We start from the raw sequence: 21745 nt of genomic DNA, 5'->3' as shown, positions 1-21745 counted from the left end.
ATGGTCTAAGGTAGACAAAAAGGCATGTTCTGCACAGGGATTGAAATGGTTTTGAACCAAAATAAAATGTTTCTCTTGTAATGATTCAAAAGGATTTTTTTTTCTAATTGCATGAATTAATAATCTCACATAGAATTGTTTTTTTTTTGGAACAATTTATTTGTTCCTCTGAAGATGTATTTCTGAGTTGGAGAAAAGAAAAAAAATTTGCTTCCAGAAAGTAATGCTCTAGCTGAAAAATGTGCATGTGTGTGTATGAATGCATGCACATCTAATAATTTACTTATTTTTATTTATATAAATTTTTATGTATTTATCTATCTATATTTATTTACTATTCAGAATTAATTTAAGAATTTATAGTATCGAAAAAAAAATTATTCAAAAATAGTATTTCTTTATTATTACTATTAACAAGGAAAAAGAATATTGATAATTTATTATTGAATTTTAGTGAAATTCAGTTAGAATTGAAGGAAGTATAGGGAGATGGTTTAATGTTAAATCTGGTGTCAGACAAGGATGTGCATTATCACCTCTGTTATTTATTATCTATATGAATTACATTATGAAGGAAAGTGGTATTAAACCTGATATCAAAATTGGAGATGATTATGTCCGCTCCATGCTTTATGCAGATGATGTTATACTTCTAAATAAATCCGCTACAAACCTGCAAGATTCCCTGACTAAATTGAATAACTGTTGTGATAGATATGGTATGAAGGTCAGCAATAACAAGACAAAGATAATGAAAATAGGCAGAAGCATTGAAAATATCAGCTGCATTGTGAATGGAGAACCTATAGAACAAGTAAAATATTTCAGCTACTTAGGCACGATATTTAGTGAAGATGGTAAATTAAAGATGGAAATAGATAACAGAATCAACAAAGCTGGTATGGAAGGAAGTCAACTGAATAAATTTATATGGAATAAGAGAGAAATTAGTCAAAACACTAAATTAGCTGTATACAAGACAGTGTTCAAACCAATTTTAACTTATGGATCTGATAGCTGGGTCAGAAGTAAAACACTTGACCAAAGACTAGAGGCCGCAGATATGCAAGTCCTGAGAAAGATTAGGTGCCATGAACAGATGGCATCAATGGCAATATCATTAAAAACAAGGATATTAGGAAAGAACTTGACATCGTCAGCATTCAGGAATGCGTTAGCAGAGCTAATCTCACAAGTGTTCTCTGCCAGGTTGGCAAGAAAAGACTTAGAGGAAGACCAAGATATAGGTGGATTGATATGGTAAAAAGTGCATTAGAAGATAAGATAGATAAATATAAGATCTGACAATGTTGTAGCTTTGAAAGGTAAAAGATTGATTTGGCAGAAAATTGTAGGTAGGAAGTTAGCGATGATGTAAATTTTTCACGTAGTACTATCCTGTACACCCGTTGAGGATAAATGTCAGGAATTTGATGATGATGATAATTTATCAAAATACAAAATGAAAATAAAAGTAAAGTTTAATTTATAGAGAAGATATAAGCTGTGTGTGTGTGTGTGTTTCAGATGGAGCATTATTTTCTCAGAGAGAAAATTTTTTTTGCTCCAAACCAGAACGATTTACCAGTGCAAAAAAAACTTCACTCCTCTGAATTAAATTAAAATTGTATAGGATAAAATCCAGAAAATGAAAGATAAATACAGAATGAGGGGTTGATATCCTAGAACCTAAACTAATTGTTTCAGTAGGATACAAATATATTTACAAAAAAATATATCATTATACTCTGGAATAACTGTCTGAGGATCAAAAAGGATTCATTCTTCGGATATTTATTTCAACCGCTGTTTCTCTATCTACCTTTCATTTTCTAGATTTTATCCTATAAAATTTTTGCACTGGTTGTTTGATTAATCAACAACAAACTGGATCCAAGATTGTTCTTGACTGACATCTCAAATAACATGCTTAAAAGCTTAAGTTAAGGGGATAATAAATCCCTCATTATTTTAAAGCCGGATACAAAACTTGGAGATCAAAATCTATCTAAATCTAATAGTTATTAAAATACAAAATGAAAAAAGTTTAATTTATAGAGAAGATATAAGCTCTATGTGTGTTTCAGATGGAGCATTTGAAACTCTTAGATTTCTATCTCCGAGTTTTGTATCCGGCTTTAAAATAATGAGGGATTTATTATCCCCTTAACTTAATTTACGCTGCTGGAAAAATAGCCTCTTGGCGCTTTATGCTTAAAAGCTATTAAGTTTGATGTGGTGGGGTATATAAGAAATATATCCTATGCTCTGTTGATCTTTTTTTGGCTGCCTGACACATTGGTTTCACGAACGCTTCAGACAGAGTGAAATCGAGATAATGCAACAAGTTAATGTGGAAGAAATTTTTCAGATTGGGAGAAGGGGTAAAAAAAGGGGACATAGCCAGAAGCTGTATAAGGAGCAGATCTTTAGGATGGTGAGAGGAATGCACTGCTGACACTTTGGTAAATGTAGGTACATTGAATGAGTTTAACACGGTTTGATGGGCTTTGCATATAACAGTATCTGCTTCCTATGATGAGCTGTTTGATTCCATTGAGGTTTGGTGTTATTACTAATAATAATATTAAAGGCTATTTCCTTGCATACCTTGCAGTTTATTGCCATTTTTCTACGATTAGTGCTAAGATAATCCTCTCTCTATGTTTTACTTACTCATGTTGTATGTAGGTCAGAAAGCTACAGCAAGTGTTGTTGGCAACGTTATGGTCTGAAGATATGTTTTCATACACTGTTAGGATACTATCAAGTATCCTAACAGTGTAGTAAATCATATGACATAATTATCAGTTATATCATCTTGTAGGGTAGTTGATGAGGTACATGACAACTAAAAATTAAAATACTAATTCAATAGTAACTACCTTAAAAAAAAGTTTAAAGCAGAAGACTATTTTGTAGTTGTTTACTGATACTTAGACACATGGTATTCATGGGCATAAGAATCTAATAAAAAGAATCTAAGTTTTTTATAAATCTGTGTGCCAAAAAAGAAAGTTGTCTAAAATACTGCAATTATGTGGTGTAAATGGAATATTAAATATGTAGTTTATACATAATGTTGTAAAAGCAAATAGGTAGCCTAAACTTAAATTGTCAGATTAAAACTGAATGATGAAAGGTGATGGTTTAATGAAAGCAGTGATGCATATTATTTCTACCATTCATCATCCATATACACCAGGAAAGTGACATCAACTTTTCTAGAGACTACAAGTCGTGTATCCATTGACAAAAATAGGAACATGAATGTGTCACTGAAATTGAAATACCATCAAAACAACACTGACATGGAGTACAAGAAGGAAGATAAATATCTTTCAACCATCATAGCCAGGTGGTTGGTTCAACCTATGGAAATCACGTTCAAACAAGCAGCTCTTTATGCAGATGTTATATTCCTAAAAACAATTCTGTAAACATATAATAGAATAAGCAAGACTGATATGATGGGGAACCAGATGAATAAGTTTATATGGAATACAGTCAAATCTCACTGTAGTAAATTCACTATGACAAACTACTCAAGTCCTGATCAATGTCCCATAGGCACAATGTTATTCTAGAGGAAATTATTTCGATACTGATCATTAGCTCACTATAATAGAAATTAGTGAAAATTATTGAACTAGCAGTATGAATGGGAGTAATTAGTAACCTGAACATTGAACACCCCTCTTGAGGGCACATATCAGGAACTGATGATAATTAAAATGCATGTAATTACCACTGACATCAGCCAACATTTGTAGAAGTTATAAAAATACATAATCATATTTACCATTAACACAGCTTACCTGATGATGGAATTTCTTCCTGTAGTTTACGACTGGTGTCCAGTATAAATAGTATATTGATAACAACAGTTACCATTAACACCACCAGAAGAAGAAACTAAAAATAAAGAATTTATATTAACTATTCTTTATATAAATCCTTTTGAAGAGTTATGCTGCAAGAAATTCAAACTGGATATAATTTAAAGTTAAAATAGTTTGGAAAAATTCCAGACTCTAAACATACTTTATCTTTCAAGCAATAATTTTAAGATAATGAAGCAGTGATATATCACTCAAATTATATCCTAACATTATTTTGTTAGGATTCTGCACCTAATTTCATTCTATAATTTACAAATGAAAAAACTCCAGCTATCTTTTTTTTTTTTTTTTAAATTAGGGAATGTGTATTTCTAACCAGGGGTAATAATAATGATAATTGCAATAATGGCTAACTGAGAAAAAATAAGGCTTATGTTCTTAATCCTCAATGGCAAGAACTTTCATGATTTTTCCATCAAGCACTGATTCAGTCTCAAAAGGCAAAATGGAGAAACTTTTTTTTTTCTATGCAAAAAAAATAAAATAAAATAAAAAATATATATACACACACACACACACACCAAAACAAATAACAGTTTGTGGCTTCAGTATATAAATTTGTATCGCAAGCTATCTGCACGGCCTGTCTTTGATTAAACTAGCAAACAATGATTTTATAAATGAGATCAAAACAGACAGACCCCAGTACTTTAGGATACAGTATGTCACGATTACTTGTTAATTTATTACTTTGTCGAAACAAGCTTGGTAAGGTATTGTTCAATGCAGAGGATTCAATGTGGTCAGTTTGGATATTTTCAGCTCATCTGGTCAGGCTGGCATGGAGGTCAACTAAAACCACCATAGTATGGTTTGTCTTTCACTCTGCAAATTATGTCAATTTTGTCTCTGGATATTAACTGTATATCATGCTCAATGAAAAAACTCGATTTTTCTCTTCAGAGTTCCTCACTGAACACTGGAGTAACCCCCAGGACTGTGTTCTTTGCCCTTCCTCTTATACATTAAAGACTTCTCTCACTAATCTCAAGTTTTGCTAATGACACTTCACTCCATTCCTCTACTTCATTTGGAAAATGTAATGTTTGGCTAGGTATTAGTTAGTGGCTATTCAATAATAATACTTTACAGTTTAAAAAATACTGAAAAAACAATAATTTATTCAGTTACTGTACTAACATTTTGATGGATTTCAAACTAATATCTTTAGAGTGAAAATTTTAACTGATATAAGACTAACAAGGCATTTAAATTGTTCTAAAAACAATTCGAACTAACTGAATCTGTAACATCTTGAAATCAGGAAAAAACTAAGTTCTAAGAAATCAAGCTAAATGTGGTCTTAAAAATCACTGTCTCCAGATCTTAGGCAAATTAATGCAGCCAATCTTTATTTAGTATTTCACAACTGCTCAATTCTAGTCTCTTAAACTTAGTAACCTCACTGCAACACAGTCATCTTCTTACATTTAATCCTGGTTGAGAATATCCAGAACATGGTCTGCAAGTCTTGACTTGTGATAGAGATAACTGCAAATATAGTTTGACAAACCTTCCAATGAACAAATCACAATCTGCAGAACCTTAACTTCTACCATAAATTCTGATCTTCAAAACATTCAGTGGAGTTTGGAGAACCTTGCTAACTTCAGTGCCATGAGACCAAATAGCAAACACATTGTCTATACAGATTAGTTAGACATCTGGTTTGTGTGCAACAGTATTGAGTGCTTGGTTTTCTAGAAATTCTATATAGAAACTGACTAGGTGGGGGGGGGGGAGACTCCACTATGGTTCCATTCTAGCTGTTTGTATATTTTCCTTTACGTGAAGCATTTTATTTTTATAATTTTACAATATAAATATTAATGTTTTACTATGGGGTGCTTAAGGGTCAAAGCTAGATAACTGAGAGGAGACCTCCACAGCCTTTAAAGGAATGCGGAGAACCGACCAGGGCTTCTGACCTAATGTCCAATCCTGACCTTCTCGTGGTGCATCCTGTTAGGTATCTACTTGGATACTGAACGAAAGAGGATGAGCTGGCAATTTGGGATTTAGCCGACCAAATTGTATTCTTATTGGTTAAACTAAAATAAAAAATGATGGTACAACATGACAAAATTTCATGCCGGCTGGGGCGTCGCCCGGTTAAACAAGGCCCCCCCTTGTTTTTGCCAGGGAACCAGGGCGAACAGCGAAAAGTCAGCTATTGGAACAGATCTGAAAACAAACCCCAACTCAACATCAGAGTTAAAGATCAGTACCATCAACGTAAGAAGCCTGAATGGCAAAGAAATGGAGCTAGCTGAGGAATTAAATAAGTACCAGATCGACATAATAGGAGTGACTGAAACAAAAAAGACTGGTGAGATCTTTGAGTAATAAATACAAAATGTTATATTCAGGCAATGACAATCTAGGAAAAGAAGGAGTAGCCATAGTATTCAACACAAAATACGAGGCTAATCTTCTTGAATGGCAGTCAGTCTCAAGTAGAGTAATGTGGGCAAATATGAGAATGGGGAACTAGACAATGAGACTTATTTGTGCCTATGGTCCCACAGAAGGTTCTACTAAGGTAGAAGTGGAGGAATTTTTTGAAGCTTTAGAAAAAGCAACTGACACAATGAAAAAGGAAAAGTTGGTCCTTGTTGGGGATCTAAATAGCAGAGTAGGAAATGATTGCGAGACATACAAAAATATTTTGGGAAAATTTGGAGAAAAGAGCTAAACTAATAATAATGGCAAATATCTGTTGGAATTCTGCTCAGGACATGGACTTGTTATTACTAACACCATGTTCCAAAATAAAAATGTGCACAAACTCACATGGAGAGAAGAGGCTAGGAATAAGAAAAGTTTCATTGACTACGTTATTGTTGATAGTGATGTTTTCTCCATGGTGCAGGACACCAGAGTGTACAGAGGATTTGAAATTGGAAGTGATCACTATCTAGTCTTGAGCAAGATAAAATTGAATTTCATATTGAAAAGAATAACATGTAAGAAAGTTTTAAAGCGAATAAAAGTTGAGCAGCTCTCAGATGTGAACTGTAGACTACATTACACAAAGATTATTGAAGAAAAAATGAAAGAGTTTGATAACAGGAATCAAACCTTGGAGATTCAGTGGCAAACTCTGAAGAAAACATTGATTGATTCTGCCAGAGAGGCATGTGGTAATGTCTGTATGGATAAAAAAATCAGAACTCCCTGGTGTACACAGGAAGTTAAAGAGGCAGTGAAGGAAAAGAAAAAAGCATACCAAAAGTTCCTGTCAAATAAGTCAGCTTGTGCTCTTAGAGAATATAGAGACAAATGCAAGAATGCAAAACACTGTGTAAAACTAGCTAAACAAAAGTCATGGGAGGCCTTTGGCAAGAATATAGAAAATAAATATCAAGAAGGTAGCAAAATATTCTGGAGGTTGTTGAAGAAGCTTAGGAATGGAGGAAAGAGTGCTGTAAAAGGAGTTAGAGATGATGAAGGTGACATGAAAACAGGAGAAAAAAGATATCCTTGAAGTATGGAGTAATTACTTTGAAAAACTTCTAAATGAAACAAGCAGTGATGACAGCATAGTGGTAAAAAACACTGAGCAAGCATGCAGTCAGGAATACATATCCATACTTGAAGTAGAAAAAACCATCAAAGGCTTGAAATGTGGAAAGGCAGCAGGAGTAGATGATATTCGACCAGAAATGCTGAAGTATGGTGGTATAAGAGTCTTACAGTGGCTGCACTGCATAGTTCGGAAAGCCTGGACAGAGGGACGAATTCCCGATGATTGGAGTAGAGCTCTCATAGTACCCATATATAAAAAGGGAAATAAAACTGCATGTGAGAATTACAGAGGTATTTCCCTACTGAGTGTTCCCGGCAAGATCTATGCAAGAATACTTCAGAAACGGTTGAGAAGAATTGTGGAAGAAAAGCTTGGTGAAGAACAAGCTGGATTCAGGCCAAATAGAGGCCGTCAGGATCAGATCTTCACTTTACGACAAATAGTCGAGAAAGCATGGGAATATAACAAAGATCTGTATTTAAGTTTTGTCGATTTGGAAAAGGCATATGACAAGATGCCAAGAGAGAAGCTATTCAATACGCTGCAGTTATATGGTGTCAATGGGGCATTATATCAAGCAATACTTAGTCTTTATTTGAGTTGTAAGTCAGCAGTTAGAATTGAAGGAAGTACAGGAAGATGGTTTAATATTAAATCTGGTGTGAGACAAGGATGTACATTATCCCCTCTGTTATTCATTATCTATATGGATCACATTATCAAGGAAAGTGATATTAAATATGATATCAAAATTGGAGATGTTAACGTCAGCTCTTTGCTTTATGCTGATGATGTTATACTTCTAAATAAATCCGCTACAAGTCTGCAAGATTCTCTGACTAAATTGAATAGCTGTTGTAATAGATATGGTATGAAGGTCAGTAATAAAAAAAAAGACAATGAAAATAGGCAGAATCATTGAAAATGTCAACTGTGTTGTGAATGGAGAACCTGTGGAACAAGTAAAACATTTCAGCTACTTAGCCACGATGTTTACTGAAGATGGTAAATTAAATATAGAAATAGACAACAGAATCAGCAAAGCTGGTATGGTGGGAAGTCAATTGTATAAATTCATATGGAATAAGAGAGAAATTAGTCGGAACACTAAATTAGCTGTATACAAGACAGTGTTCAAACCAGTTTTAACTTATGGATCTGAGAGCTGGGTCAGAAGTAAAACACTTGACCAAAGACTAGAGACCAGAGATATGAGAGTCCTGAGAAAGATTATAGGTGTGAACAGATGGCATCAATGGCAATATCATATTAAAAACGAGGATATTAGGAAAGAACTTGACATTGTCAGCATCCAGGAATGCGTTAGCAGAGCTAATCTCAGGTGGTATGGTCCCTTAAACAGAATGGGCGAGGAAAGATTAGCAAAACAAGTGTTCTCTGCCAGGTTGGCAGGAAAACGACCCAGAGGAAGACCAAGATATAGGTGGATTGATATGGTACAATGTGCCTTAGACGATAGAAATATAAGATCTGATAATGTTGGAATCTTGACAAGTAACAGACTGATTTGGAGGAAAATTGTAGATAGAAAATTAATAATGATGTAATTGTTTTCATGTAGTACTATCATGTCCTGTACACCCCTTGAGGGTATATAGCATGATGATGATGTTTTACTATTCAAGTGTTCCTCACATATTTGATCACATAACTACGTGTAAGGTAAATGCAAATAATTCAAAAGTATCAGGAGAGAGAGAGAGAGATGATATAAGATAAATACTGACGTAATATCAAGCTAATTATGATGTCTGAACTTGGTTAAGATTTTTTGTTAATTAAGATCTAACCATGCCACTTGAAAACCTCAACCAGCTAACAACTTTCATCAATTCTCTGAAGAATCAGCCTCATTCTCTTACACACCTTAAGAGTATATACAGTTCCTTTTGCCTGCAATAACATGCTTTTGACAGATTGGTAAATCAGTTAACATCTGGTTTGAAGTACATAAGAACTACGTTCAGAATTATCTCTATGACAGGTCAGTACTTACAAACCATGCTCTGGATACCCATTCACCTAGGATTAAATAAATTTTTTCACCTGATCATCAGGTGTGAAACACCCCACTCCACTAACCTCAAATAAGAATGGGTGCATTAATTTACTTAAGATTTGAGAGAGAGAGAGAGAGGAGAGAAAATCATTCTACGACCACATTTATCAAGAGTAAATGTCACACTAGGATATTAGTTCCTATTCGGTCACAATTTGAATTATTTCTGCAACAAAAATTGAATGTTCCATGTCTAACTACAGTTATAATTTGTGATCTGAAGATTCAGGTTTTGAATCTAGTGAAATATTAGTAAATCAGCAAATCTTAAAAAAGCTTGAAATCTGAATGATTTCCTGCTTTAAAATATCATAAACACCAATCTTCTTTTAATTCTCCACTGGAATGAAACCAACCTAGTAAATTTCAATGCCACAAAAACAGTCCTATCTTATTTCTCTTAAGAACACTCACTTCATTTCCTCTTGCCTTTGATAATACTCAGACCTCCAGTAACGATCAAATTTCTTTTAATCCTATAATACTAGCTTTTCCTGACCAAAACTCATTACACATACCTTCCAAGACTTAAAAAAAAAAACGTTTGGCATTCTTTGCTGTTCAAGACACAGCTTCGTATCTGTACTACTAATGCTCTATAATCCCAAATTCATCCAAATGCAGATACTATTCTCACATTTGGGGTAGCACATCAAAAATCTCCTGAATAGCAATGGGAGTGCAGTCTACTTGAAAGATCATTTCTCCTCCATCAGACTCACTTCAATCTTTTTTTTTTTTTTTTTTTTTTTTGAGATGTTCGATCATTACTCACATCTGATGGATGATCTTATATCTTTTCCACAGGCATTTTCATGAGGTGCTACTCCATTAAACTGTCCATTATCATTTCTTTACTTTCCTCTAAGCATATAAAAACAAAAGCAGTAGCAAGTCTATGCACACTTCAACTCAAATGTAGTGAACCACCTCCTCTTTCATTATCTCTACCTCTGTTCTTTGAAACACTTATTCCCATTGTTTTCCCAAGGAATGACTTTCAGCTGTTCAAGTACTAAAGCAACAGACTCCATTCCATTTAATCACTTGTCCAAGAATAGGACAAGTGATTAAATAGAATTGAATACATATTGTGCGATAGCTTTTGCAACTTCTTACAATAAAAAAACTGAATTCCTCATTTACTTCCTATTTATTCATTATAAGCCTTCCTCCAACATTCAGTCTTCCCTCAAACTATAATATCACACTCAACAGCATATCCTGTTGGGTGTGATCCTCTACAGTGGTTACTCATCTATCTAAAATATCTTATACAGTGGTTATTCATCTACCATTTCCAGCAACTAAAATTATCCTCCTGTAATTATTCTTTCTCATAACCACATATCAAAAGAAATCTCACTTATTTTTCTTGGCTAAGCTTTGCTCATACTACTATTTTCTTTCCTTGCAAATAATGTTACTTTCCTAGCTGATACTACTAATATAGCTGTTTATCATTGAAAATTTTTTCACTTGGTTATAAATTAAATTAAAAATGCCAAGAAATTATATTCTTATTTAATCCTTCATTCAAGTGTAAGAAAAAGCAAAGTATGCATGTTAAGTATCTTCACGACTAAGCTACTTGTATATAGAAGCCAGTGATTTCACATTAATTGCCTTAGTATCCCACAATGCAACGCATACATTCTTTCGGTTGTGTATAATGCTATGCATTATACACAGAAACCTCAATAAAGGTCAAAATGGGTCTGTAGCATTATACACACCCAAAGGGATGTGTGCTTTGCATTATGGGATACTAAGACAATTAACTGTGAAGTCACTAGCCTCTATATACAACAAGTAGCCTAGTCAACTTCACATGGAAACTTTGTTTGCTTAGACTTGGATAAAGGATGAAACAAAAATATAAAGCATTATAAATTTAACTGTTTACTGCCTTGCATCTGATGCTGCTGTTTTGAAAGATGTTCAGTCATTAAATATTCCTTGACCAATGTCCCAGCAGCACTGGTCTTCTTTCCATCCAGTTCCTCACTTCATGCTATTGCTCCAAGCTATCTTCTAAGTAAGGCACACACACACATGCCTACTGACTACACAGATGATTACTTCATTTAAGTTCAATGTCTGTGTGTGTGAAATTTAAAAATGCAGTATTCCTGGACTTATGAGGCGCGAATCCGGAGTTACACAGTTTCTTATATGTACGTATTCCCGTCCCGATTCACGCCTCACCACTAGTCGCATCTTTCACGCACCGGCCGTATTCGCCAGTGTCGCACATGCTGTGAACAAGCACTGACGTGTTTTGCGCGGTCTCCATTCATACATGAATTTTATAGTCTACAAACCCCTGCAATTGTTTAATGTTATGTGCTTGATAAAAATTTTATCACATAAAAGATATTAATGTCATCCAAAAGAAGCAAGTCCGATTCTTCTACAGCTAGCAAGAAAAGAAAAACATTGACTTTGGAAACAAAACTCAACATTAAGGATTTTTGAAGGCGGAATGAAAATTTGTGAGCTAGCAAAGAAGTTCGATCTACAGGAATCCACAGTAAGAACTATCATAAAAGAAAGGTTTACGGATTTTGGAGGAATAGATTCTAACGAGGAATGAATTGTAGCCACAAGACAAGGAATAAAAAAAATCATTAGCTTGCTATGAAGAAATTTTGTGTGACAAAAAAAGACATTATGCTGTCAGACGAATCTATTAGATTTTATGAAACCATCGACATCGAAATAACTTTCTTTTTTTATGAATGAAAAAATACAATTATGATTATATTTCTTAAAAAATAATATAGGTGTTTTTGTAAACCTTTGGTCCAAAATTTATGTTTGTATATATAAATTACATGCAAAATTATACCTCGCATTACGCGAATTCGACTTACGCGTTTTTTTTTTGTTTTTGTTGGTCCCACCTACCTTCGGGGTTTTACTGTAAATACATTTTATTTATTTATTTTTAAATTTTATATGCAAATTAACCACTGAAACCAACAAAAAAGTTAATTTTAATAGAGTATCTCATAGTCAAGTAAAAAATAAAACTAATATCTGCAAAAAAATTGCATTTATAAATAATGTGAACTGTTAGTAGTTTGATGTGATCATCCCTAATAATTTTAATAATAAAATATAAATACTTAAGATACCAGCTATGTAATTTAATTTATTAACAAAGTAAAACAAATGTGAAGTAATATAGGCTTACATTTTATTTTTTACTTAAGTTGTTTCTTTAATGTGAAATTATAATTCCATATTAAAAGGTAGTCTACAATCATTACCTGGAATACCCTAGAGAGAAGTCGTCTATGAGGAACCTGCTGTAAGTAAATGCCAGAAATAGCAGATGAGTGACGTTTGGGAACAAAAGGCTGTGCTCTGGGGTTAGGCTTCCAGTTGTCCATTGCTGTCATTGTTCCAGCTAGAGGACATGGAAAGGAGATGGGAAAAAGGAACATATGCAGCAGCCACCACCACCATCACCATTCCTGCCACCATCACCATCACTACTACCAAACATGATCAGTCTATCTTAAATTTGTTCTTGACCTCATTGTGATTTTCTGGAAAATCTGGAGGAGGGAAAAAAGATATTATCAAGTGAAAATGACTCATGTTCAGAAATGTTATTAACAACGTAACTACTATGGATTTCTTTCTTATATTTAATGTACGTTTTTGGAACTAAAATAATTAGTTCAGCAGTTACTACATCCAGCAACTAAGAAAACATGAGCAATGGGGTTGAGATCCCTTAAATTAAAGGGATCTCAACCCCAAGGTAAAATACTTTCTACATAAATTATATATATATATATATATATATATATATATATATATTTTTTTTTTTTTTTTTTTTTTTTTTTTAAAGAGTCCATCCAAGTTACGCTAATATCATGATATATTGCAAACTTTGTCCATTCCAATATTTGGACAAGTTTCTTCACAATTTGTATGTTTCCTTTTATCTGTTACTTCCATATGTAGTCTTCTGAATTGCCTTAATCAAGTTCTTTTCTGACAAGCGTTTCTTTGTATTGATTGACCCGTAAAGCGCAAAGATATATCACTACTGTGGTTTAGAAAAACTGCTGCCTGGTCGGCACTAATAACTCAGCTATCATTTCTTATCTCTGTCTTAGTGTCCCATGCTTCTGAGCCTTCCGACATTCCTAGCGCTTTCAAGCTGATCAACTGAAAGGCAGAATTGAGACCCAAGCTATGACGGTCAGATAACTCGCTACTGTCAGTGTTATCTCGCGATCATTGCAAGAACGAGTTCCATTTGGGCTAGCTTCCTAGAGATCAATGCATTTCATTATGTCTAACCTTTTTTTTTTTTTTTACGATATCAAAATGGCTAATGATATTATGTCATTCGATCTATTTATCGCGAGTTTTATCGTATAAACTATTGTATCATTTTTATGTTTAAGTGAAACTCAACTGAATTAATTTTCACTTTAAAGATCCTATTAAGAGTGGGAGGAACATCTTTACAACAAGAACAACAAAAAAAATCTGACTGTGGAGATAGTGGGAGTGAAAAGGATACAGCCGCCACCCGGAATCCTCAGTCAAATTCGGATTCTAGGCATCCTTAACGAAGCGTCGGAAAAATTAAAGAAATTTATAACATCATATACTTACATGATTGTAGTGTTCTTTTGCGTCAGGTGTCCGAATGACCGACGAAGGAACCAAAAATCCCCCCCCCCCCCACACACACACAGACACCTCTGCTTACGAGATACTATAACGATTTCCAAGTCCAAAAACAGAACTCTACATTAGTAAAGGACTATCATCCAAGTGAAGAGTCGAAAATGCAATTATTATATCACTTTTATGTTTATGTGAAACTCAAACACTGGAATAAGAAGTGAATTAATTTTCACTTTAAAGATTCTATTAAGAGCGAGAGGAACATCTTTACAAGAAGAAGAGAAATAAAATAAATAAAAAAAAACGCTATCAGGAACGAACAAGCCAATTTAACGCCTGCCATAAACACGTCCAGTAAAACTGCTTCAAATATTTCTCAACGTCACCTCAATTTAGCGCTATGTCCCCGACTTCCACTGCTTCGAAATTTTATAGTTCCACAAACGTGTGATAATTCGGCACCAGGTGCTCTGCCACGGCAGTTTTTAACCATTTTAGTTTAATGTAAATAATAAAATGTCAAGTTCATTAAACACCCAGAAAAACATTCATGCTTTCCAACGATTAGAATATCATTACTAAAAACTGCATAATATATATATATATATATGCAGTTTTTAGTAATGATATTTAGTGATGATATATATATATATATATCATTATATATATATATATATATGATATATATATATATATATATATATATATATATATATATATATATATATATCATTATATATATATATATATATGATATATATATATATATATATATATATATATATATATATATATATATATATATATATATATATATATATATATATATATATATATGATATATATATATGATATATATATATATATGATATATATATATATATATATATATATATATATATATATATATATATATATATATATATATATATATATATATATATATATATATATATATATATATATGTGTGTGTGTGTGTGTGTGTGTGTGTGTGTGTTAAAAATACCAAGCAATTTTAAACCTGGTTTTACTCCATTTCCCAAGTAAGCAAACAGACAAACAAGTCTTTTGTTTAATTTGAGTCTCGGGTCTGGGTTAGTCCCGAGCGGGTGGAAGGAGGGGAAAATAGTTCCACTGCATAAAGGTGGTTCCAAGACTGCTGTTGTAAATTACCGACCGATTAGCATATCAGGAATCATTGTCAAGGTCTTAGAGAAATTAGTCAAGAAAAGAATACAGGATTGGATAGATGAAAATGGGATATTGTATGGGGGAAAACATGATTTTGTGAAGGGTAGATCATGCCTCAGTAACTTGCTCACCTTTTATAACAGTGACGGCTGAACTGGATAGGGGTAATGGGTTTACAGTGATACTACTGGACCTTGCCAAGGCCTTTGACAGGATACCACATGGAACCCTAATCAGTAAACAGGAGCAGATGGGGATAGATATAGGGTTGGTAAGATGGATAGGAGGGTGGTTAAAGGAGAGATACCAGAGAGTGGTTTATTCAGGAGTGGAGTCAAAAAGACGTCTTGTGACTAATGGAGTGCCGCAGGGCTCTGTTCTTGGACCACTGCTTTTCAATTTGTTCATCAATGATATTGGAAAGGATTTGAGAGGAAGTGTTCACTTGTTTGCTGATGATGCAAAGTTGGGTAGAGCAATTGTGAGTGCACAGGATGTCAAAATTTTACAGGATGATTTGGATAGTTTGAAGGACTGGGCTAGGAAAAATGGATGTCAGTTTAATGTGGCAAAGTGTAAGGTTATGCACTTTGGGGTGAAAAGAATAGCAGCAGTATATCGCATTGGTGGAACCGTACTCCAGGAGATTGATGAGGCCAGGGATTTGGGAGTGCTGGTGGATAGGGAGTTGAAGTTTAGGGGGCACATTGCAAAAGTAACTAAAACAGCTCACCAAATCACTTGGATTATGAAAAATACTTTAACATGCAGAGAGAAACAAGTCGTTGTTCCTCTGTATCGAGCCTTGAAACAGAGGAACAACTTGATACTTGTCTCTGGACCCTCTCCACTTCCTCCCCATCACGAAGAAACCCTGGTGCCCAGTTATGGGCACCAGGGTTTCTTCGTGATGGGGAGGAAGTGGAGAGGGTCCAGAGACAAGTGACCAAGATGATAGCAGGTCTGTGGAATGAACCTTATGAGAATAGGTTGAGGATATGTGGGTTGCAGAAATTGGACGATAGGCGAAGGAGGGGTGATATGATTGAGACATTCAAATTACTGAAGGGTTTTTATAAGATTGATCCAGAAGATATTTTTGAAAATATGACTGGTGGTGGGAGGACTAGGGGCCATGCATGGAAGCTGGGCAAGAGCGTGGTTGACAAGGGTGTTAGAGCTAGGTTTTTTACTTGGAGAGTGGTGAATGAGTGGAATAAGCTTCCAGAGTCTGTTGTGGGTGCTACGACCGTGCATAAGTTCAAGGCAAGATATGATAGATACTGTGTGAATGTTGAATAGTTGTTCCAGACATGATGTTAGGGCCTCCCTAACATCATGTTAGGGAGGCCCTAACATCATGTCTGGATGTTAGGGCCTCCCTAACAATAATAATTTTCCCGGAACAATAATAATAATAATAATAAAAATAAGTCAAGTTTGCACCTGCAAGGGATGCAAGTCTAGCTGATCCTACAGGTAGTGCAAGACCAATATACACACACACACACACACACACACAAACATATATATATATATATATATATATATATATATATATATATATATATATATATATATATATATATATATATATATATATATATATATATATATATATATATATATATATATATATATATATATATATATATATATATATATATATATTCTCTCTTAGTTGAACAAGTTGAACTAGAAAAAGAAATAAATCACCTCACTATTATCTTTAAACAAAATGGATACTCTGAAAAAAACATTAAAAAATTTCTTCTGGATCCTCCTAGGCAGTGCACAACAGAAACTATTCATTTTAAAGGTAGCATCTCCATTCCATACATTAGCACAGTCTCTAAAAAATTAGCTAAAGTCCTTAAAAAATATAATATCAGGACGATCTTCACCACACTTCCTAAAATCCGTTCTCTAATCAGCCATCCAAAACCTACTCATCACAACCTAAAATATCCATGTATATATAAATTATGGTGCGATTGCAATATCCCTTATTTTGGACAAACTAACAAATCTATTGAACAACGTATAGAAGAGCATAAGAGAGACATCTCTTACAAAAGATCTCATGCAACTGCGTTATCCAGTCATGTTCTTTTTTCAAATAATCCTAATGATGATCAACAAAGACACTCCGTTTGCTGGGATAGATCAGAAAATATTTTTCGCTGTGATGATGAGTTTGAGAGGAAAATTGTAGAATCAAGGGAAATCCTGCTGAACCCTGTCCACTTAAACAACAATTTGAGTTATAACATCCCAGAAAGCCATGCTGCAGTTATTCAATATTGGCGTTCACGCGAGCCTGCACGCACACTTGCAATAAACAATGGCACGCCTGGTAGAAAAACTTGAAAAAATACGTTTTTTATGTATCAATCATGTGTGGCAACTTTTACCTGTAATTTCCAGTTTGTTTAGATACTTCAATGTTTATTACTATTCTTTTCCTTTATGAATACCTGAGAAAGGCTGTTATATGCCGAAACTAGTAGTATTTCTCATTAAAATCTTTATAAGTTATCTCGGTTTTCTGAAGTCATTAAATCTATATTTTTTAAAATATATATATACAGGGTGTTCGGGATAAATTTGACAGTTTCGTAAGGAAAAAGAAAATCTTCTTTGTATCTATTAAATTTAATGAATTGACAAAAAAACATTACAGGCAGAGTTAATTACAATACTATCAACAAGATTTACTCAAAATAACCACCATTAGCATCGATCACAGCTTCAATTCTGCTTCGGAACCTCGAACAAGCTGATGCTACAGTCTCCCTGGGAAGGGCCGCAAAAACTGTTTTAATTTTATCCATTAACTGGGCTTTTGTATTACTGGAAGTGCGATTGGTGTCTTTTTCAACTGCGCCCCATACAAAATAATCCATGGGGTTAAGGTCTGGGGAGTTTGGAGGCCAAACATTTGGACTGGTGAAGTCGTAGAAATTTTCAGACAACCATTTTTGACTTTTCCCAGAGGTGTGGCAAGGGGCCGAATCCTGCTGCCATACATACGGCCTACCATTGGCTACCCTTGTTATCCAGGGCTTGACTACAGTTAGCAACTCCACGAACAAAGCCCGAATTCCAATGCCAGGGTTCTTCAACACCTGTTGATGCAGATTTGCGAGGAATTCTGCTGTACGAACGCAATCAGATCGTCTGCTAGGGATCTTTCTTCTTGCTACATCCTCGTAGTCACCATTGCAAGTCTCTAGTTCATGCCTGATTGTTTTTACTGTATTCAGGGAGCATTGGGCAGCAGTCGTAATATCCTTATTTTGATGGCGGGCACGAATCATCATGATACAAGTTATTCTCTTCCATGATTCAGGTGGGTTCCAGCTATCCATCCTTTCTGACATCTTGTATATGAATGAAGAAGGGTCCAAACTTTTAAATGAAGAGAAGTGTGTGTTAATACATGTAACTTACGGAAAAATATAATTAATTATAAATATGTCAAATTTATCCCGAACACCCTGTATATGTGTGTGTGTGTGTGTGTGTGTGTGTGTGTGTGTGTGTTAAAGATGCCAAGCTATTTTAAACCTGGTTTTACTCCATTTCCCAAGTAAGCAAACAAACAAACAAGCCAAGCTAGAAAAATACCAAGATTTTAGTAATACAGAGCTTATAAGTATTTTACCAGAACAAGTTACCATAAGGTGTTTTAACCTTATTAAATAAAAGTCTCAGGAGGAGATATAAATGTAGAAAGTATTTTACCTTGGGTATAATTAATGTTAAAGATACCAAGCTATTTTAAACCTCGTTTTACTCCATTTCCCAAGTAAGCAAACAGACAAACAAGTCAAGTTTGCTCCTGCAAGTGTTGCAAGTCTAGCTGATCCTACACGTAGTGCAAAACCAAGACAACTCATGGTAAAATCTTAGTATTTTTCTAGTCTGGCTCCCACTGATGAGACTTCAATAAAGGTCGAAACCGGTCTGGGTAGTGGCACCCTTGCCTTTAATACAAAACATCATACATCTCCTCCAGGAGATGTGCTTTGCATTAAGGGTAAATATTAAGATTAGTGATCAGAGCCTATTCTACTTTTATCATGAGTTGCCTTGGTTTTGCACTACGTGTAGGATCAGCTAGACTTGCAACACGTGCAGGCGCAAACGTGACTTGTTTGTCTGTTTGCTTACTTGGGAAATGGAGTAAAACCAGGTTTAAAATAGCTTGGTATCCTTAACATTTATTATACCCAAGGTAAAATACTTTCTCTCTCTCTCTCTATACATTATATATATATATATATATATATATATATATATATATATATATATATATATATATATATATATATATATATATATATATATATATATATATATATATATATATATATATAGAGAGAGAGAGAGAGAGAGAGAGAGAGAGAGAGAGAGAGAGAGAGAGAGAGAGAGAGAGAGAGAGAGAAATGTGTGTAGAAAGTTTTTTACCTTGGGTATAATATATGTCCTGGGGGAGACGTGACTCCTACCAGGCGCGTCGCTTGGGTGGCGGATGAGGGAAACCCCCCAATGGGTTGCTCCGAATAAAGAATAAGGAGTCGTGGACCAAAAGATGCAGTGGCAAAAGAGGAGTGGCAAGCCGGCTGCATTATTCTGCCATTCAACCCTATGAATCAGGAGTCTCCACTGTGTCAAGAGAATATTACTGCGTCCGAGGAAACCGACGCGACTGATCCTAGATCACAGGGAGCAGCCGAGAAGTTTAGTACGTGGCCAGCCAATAGAGTTTCGCATAGCTTAACCTTAAATATAAGGACACTGTTAAAACCTGGGAAAATAAATTTGATGGAAAAAGAACTTGATAGGATTACATGGGTCATTGTAGGCTTGGCTGAAACCCATTGAACAGCAGAAGGAGTTATAAACCTAAATTCAGGAAAACTATTCTACTCGGGCATAGAGGACAATATACATAGAGAAGGAGTCGCCATTTTAGTGAACAATGGGCTACAAAATGCAGTCATAACCACATGGCCCAAGAATGATCGCTATCAGATTAAAAGGTAAAGATAAAAATGTTCACTTTACAATAATTCAAATCTTACGTCACTGACTAGTCACATGAAGATGAAGAAATCGATACCTTCTATGATAAGTTGCAATATCTAATAGACAAGAACAATAAGAAAGATATATTAATAGTGATGGGTGATTTTAATGCCAAAATTGGGAAGTTTACCCCAGGCATGGAGGATGTGATGGGCAGGTTCGGAGTTGATAACAGAAATTAAAGAGGAGAAAGAATATTAGAATTTTGTAAAGCAAATAATCTATTTATCTGTAATACCCTTTTTTCCATAGACCTTCCCACAAATATACATGGATCTCACCAGATGGTACAATAAAGAACTGTACTGATTACATTCTAATCAAATGCATTTGGAAATCATCAGTGCAGAATGTTAGAACTTTAAAAACTCCAGACTTCGACACTGACCATGAACTGCTAACAGCAAAAATTAAACTAAAATTCAAGTATCGTAAATCACGAGCTCCTATCAACAAAGTGGACCTGTCAAAACTGAAAGAGAAATCTATGCAAGATAACTATCAGACACTAATAGGAAATGAGTTTAGAAAATTTTCGTATGACGATATAGAAAATACATGGAATCGAGGTAAAAAAATTGTTACAAGTACTGCAAGAAACATACTTGATACAACATCAAGACCAAATCATGAATGGATAACCCCTGAAATTCTAAATACTTTAAAAGAAATAAGAACAGCAAAGCATATATTAAATATAAAAAATACAGAAGAAAATAAACAACATTATAAGAATCTTAAAAACAAAATTGATAAAATGTGCACAATTGCCAAAAATAACTGGTTAGAGGAAAAAGCAAAATTATGCGAAGAAGCTAATAAAAGAAATGATAATAAAACGGTATACAAAATTATCAAAGAATTAACTAAGATCTATAAAGATAAACCATTAACAATCTAGAAACTGGGTCAATACAAAATATTAAAATAATTTGGAAGGACTACTATCAAACATTATTTCAAAAAGAATAGGAGAAGGAAAGTATAACAGAAAAGATGATATATGAAAAGGCACCACCCATAACCTCAGCAGAAATTATAAATGCAATAAACCAAATGAAACTTTCGAAAGCTACGGGTAAAGATGAAATATATATAGAACTATGAAAATATGGTGGCAAGGAAGCTATTAATTTCCTAATGAATTTATTTAATCAATTTGTTTATACTGGAGTAATCCCAACTGACTGGAAAACAGAAATTATTATACCAATTCACAAAAAATGAGACAAAAGAATATGTGAAAATTATAGACCCATAACACTCTGAAGTCATAGTTATAAACTATT

General features: G+C 34.2%; 1 protein-coding gene across 5 annotated transcripts in view; it reads right to left on the bottom strand.

The window, feature by feature from the left end:
• LOC150108763 (protein O-linked-mannose beta-1,2-N-acetylglucosaminyltransferase 1-like) overlaps positions 1–21745 on the bottom strand; it is a 603478-nt gene that overhangs the window by 270520 nt on the left and 311213 nt on the right. For all 5 annotated transcript variants that reach the window (XM_090416229.1, XM_090416227.1, XM_090416226.1 and 2 more), the window contains 2 exons: positions 12787–13077; positions 3819–3915 (listed from right to left, as the gene is read on the bottom strand). In XM_090416229.1, coding sequence (XP_090272355.1) covers positions 3819–3915; positions 12787–12963 — 274 coding nt within the window. In that variant the 5' untranslated portion in view covers positions 12964–13077. The remainder of the gene's footprint in view (positions 1–3818; positions 3916–12786; positions 13078–21745) is intronic.

This window comes from Typopeltis vanoorti, chromosome 3 (assembly GCF_054136105.1).
Source record: "Typopeltis vanoorti isolate ZY-2024b chromosome 3, IOZ_Tvanoo_1.0, whole genome shotgun sequence".
NCBI lineage: Eukaryota > Metazoa > Arthropoda > Arachnida > Uropygi > Thelyphonidae > Typopeltis > Typopeltis vanoorti.
The sequence above is the reverse complement of the archived record's forward strand: the minus strand, read 5'-3'. Positions and strand labels throughout refer to the sequence as shown.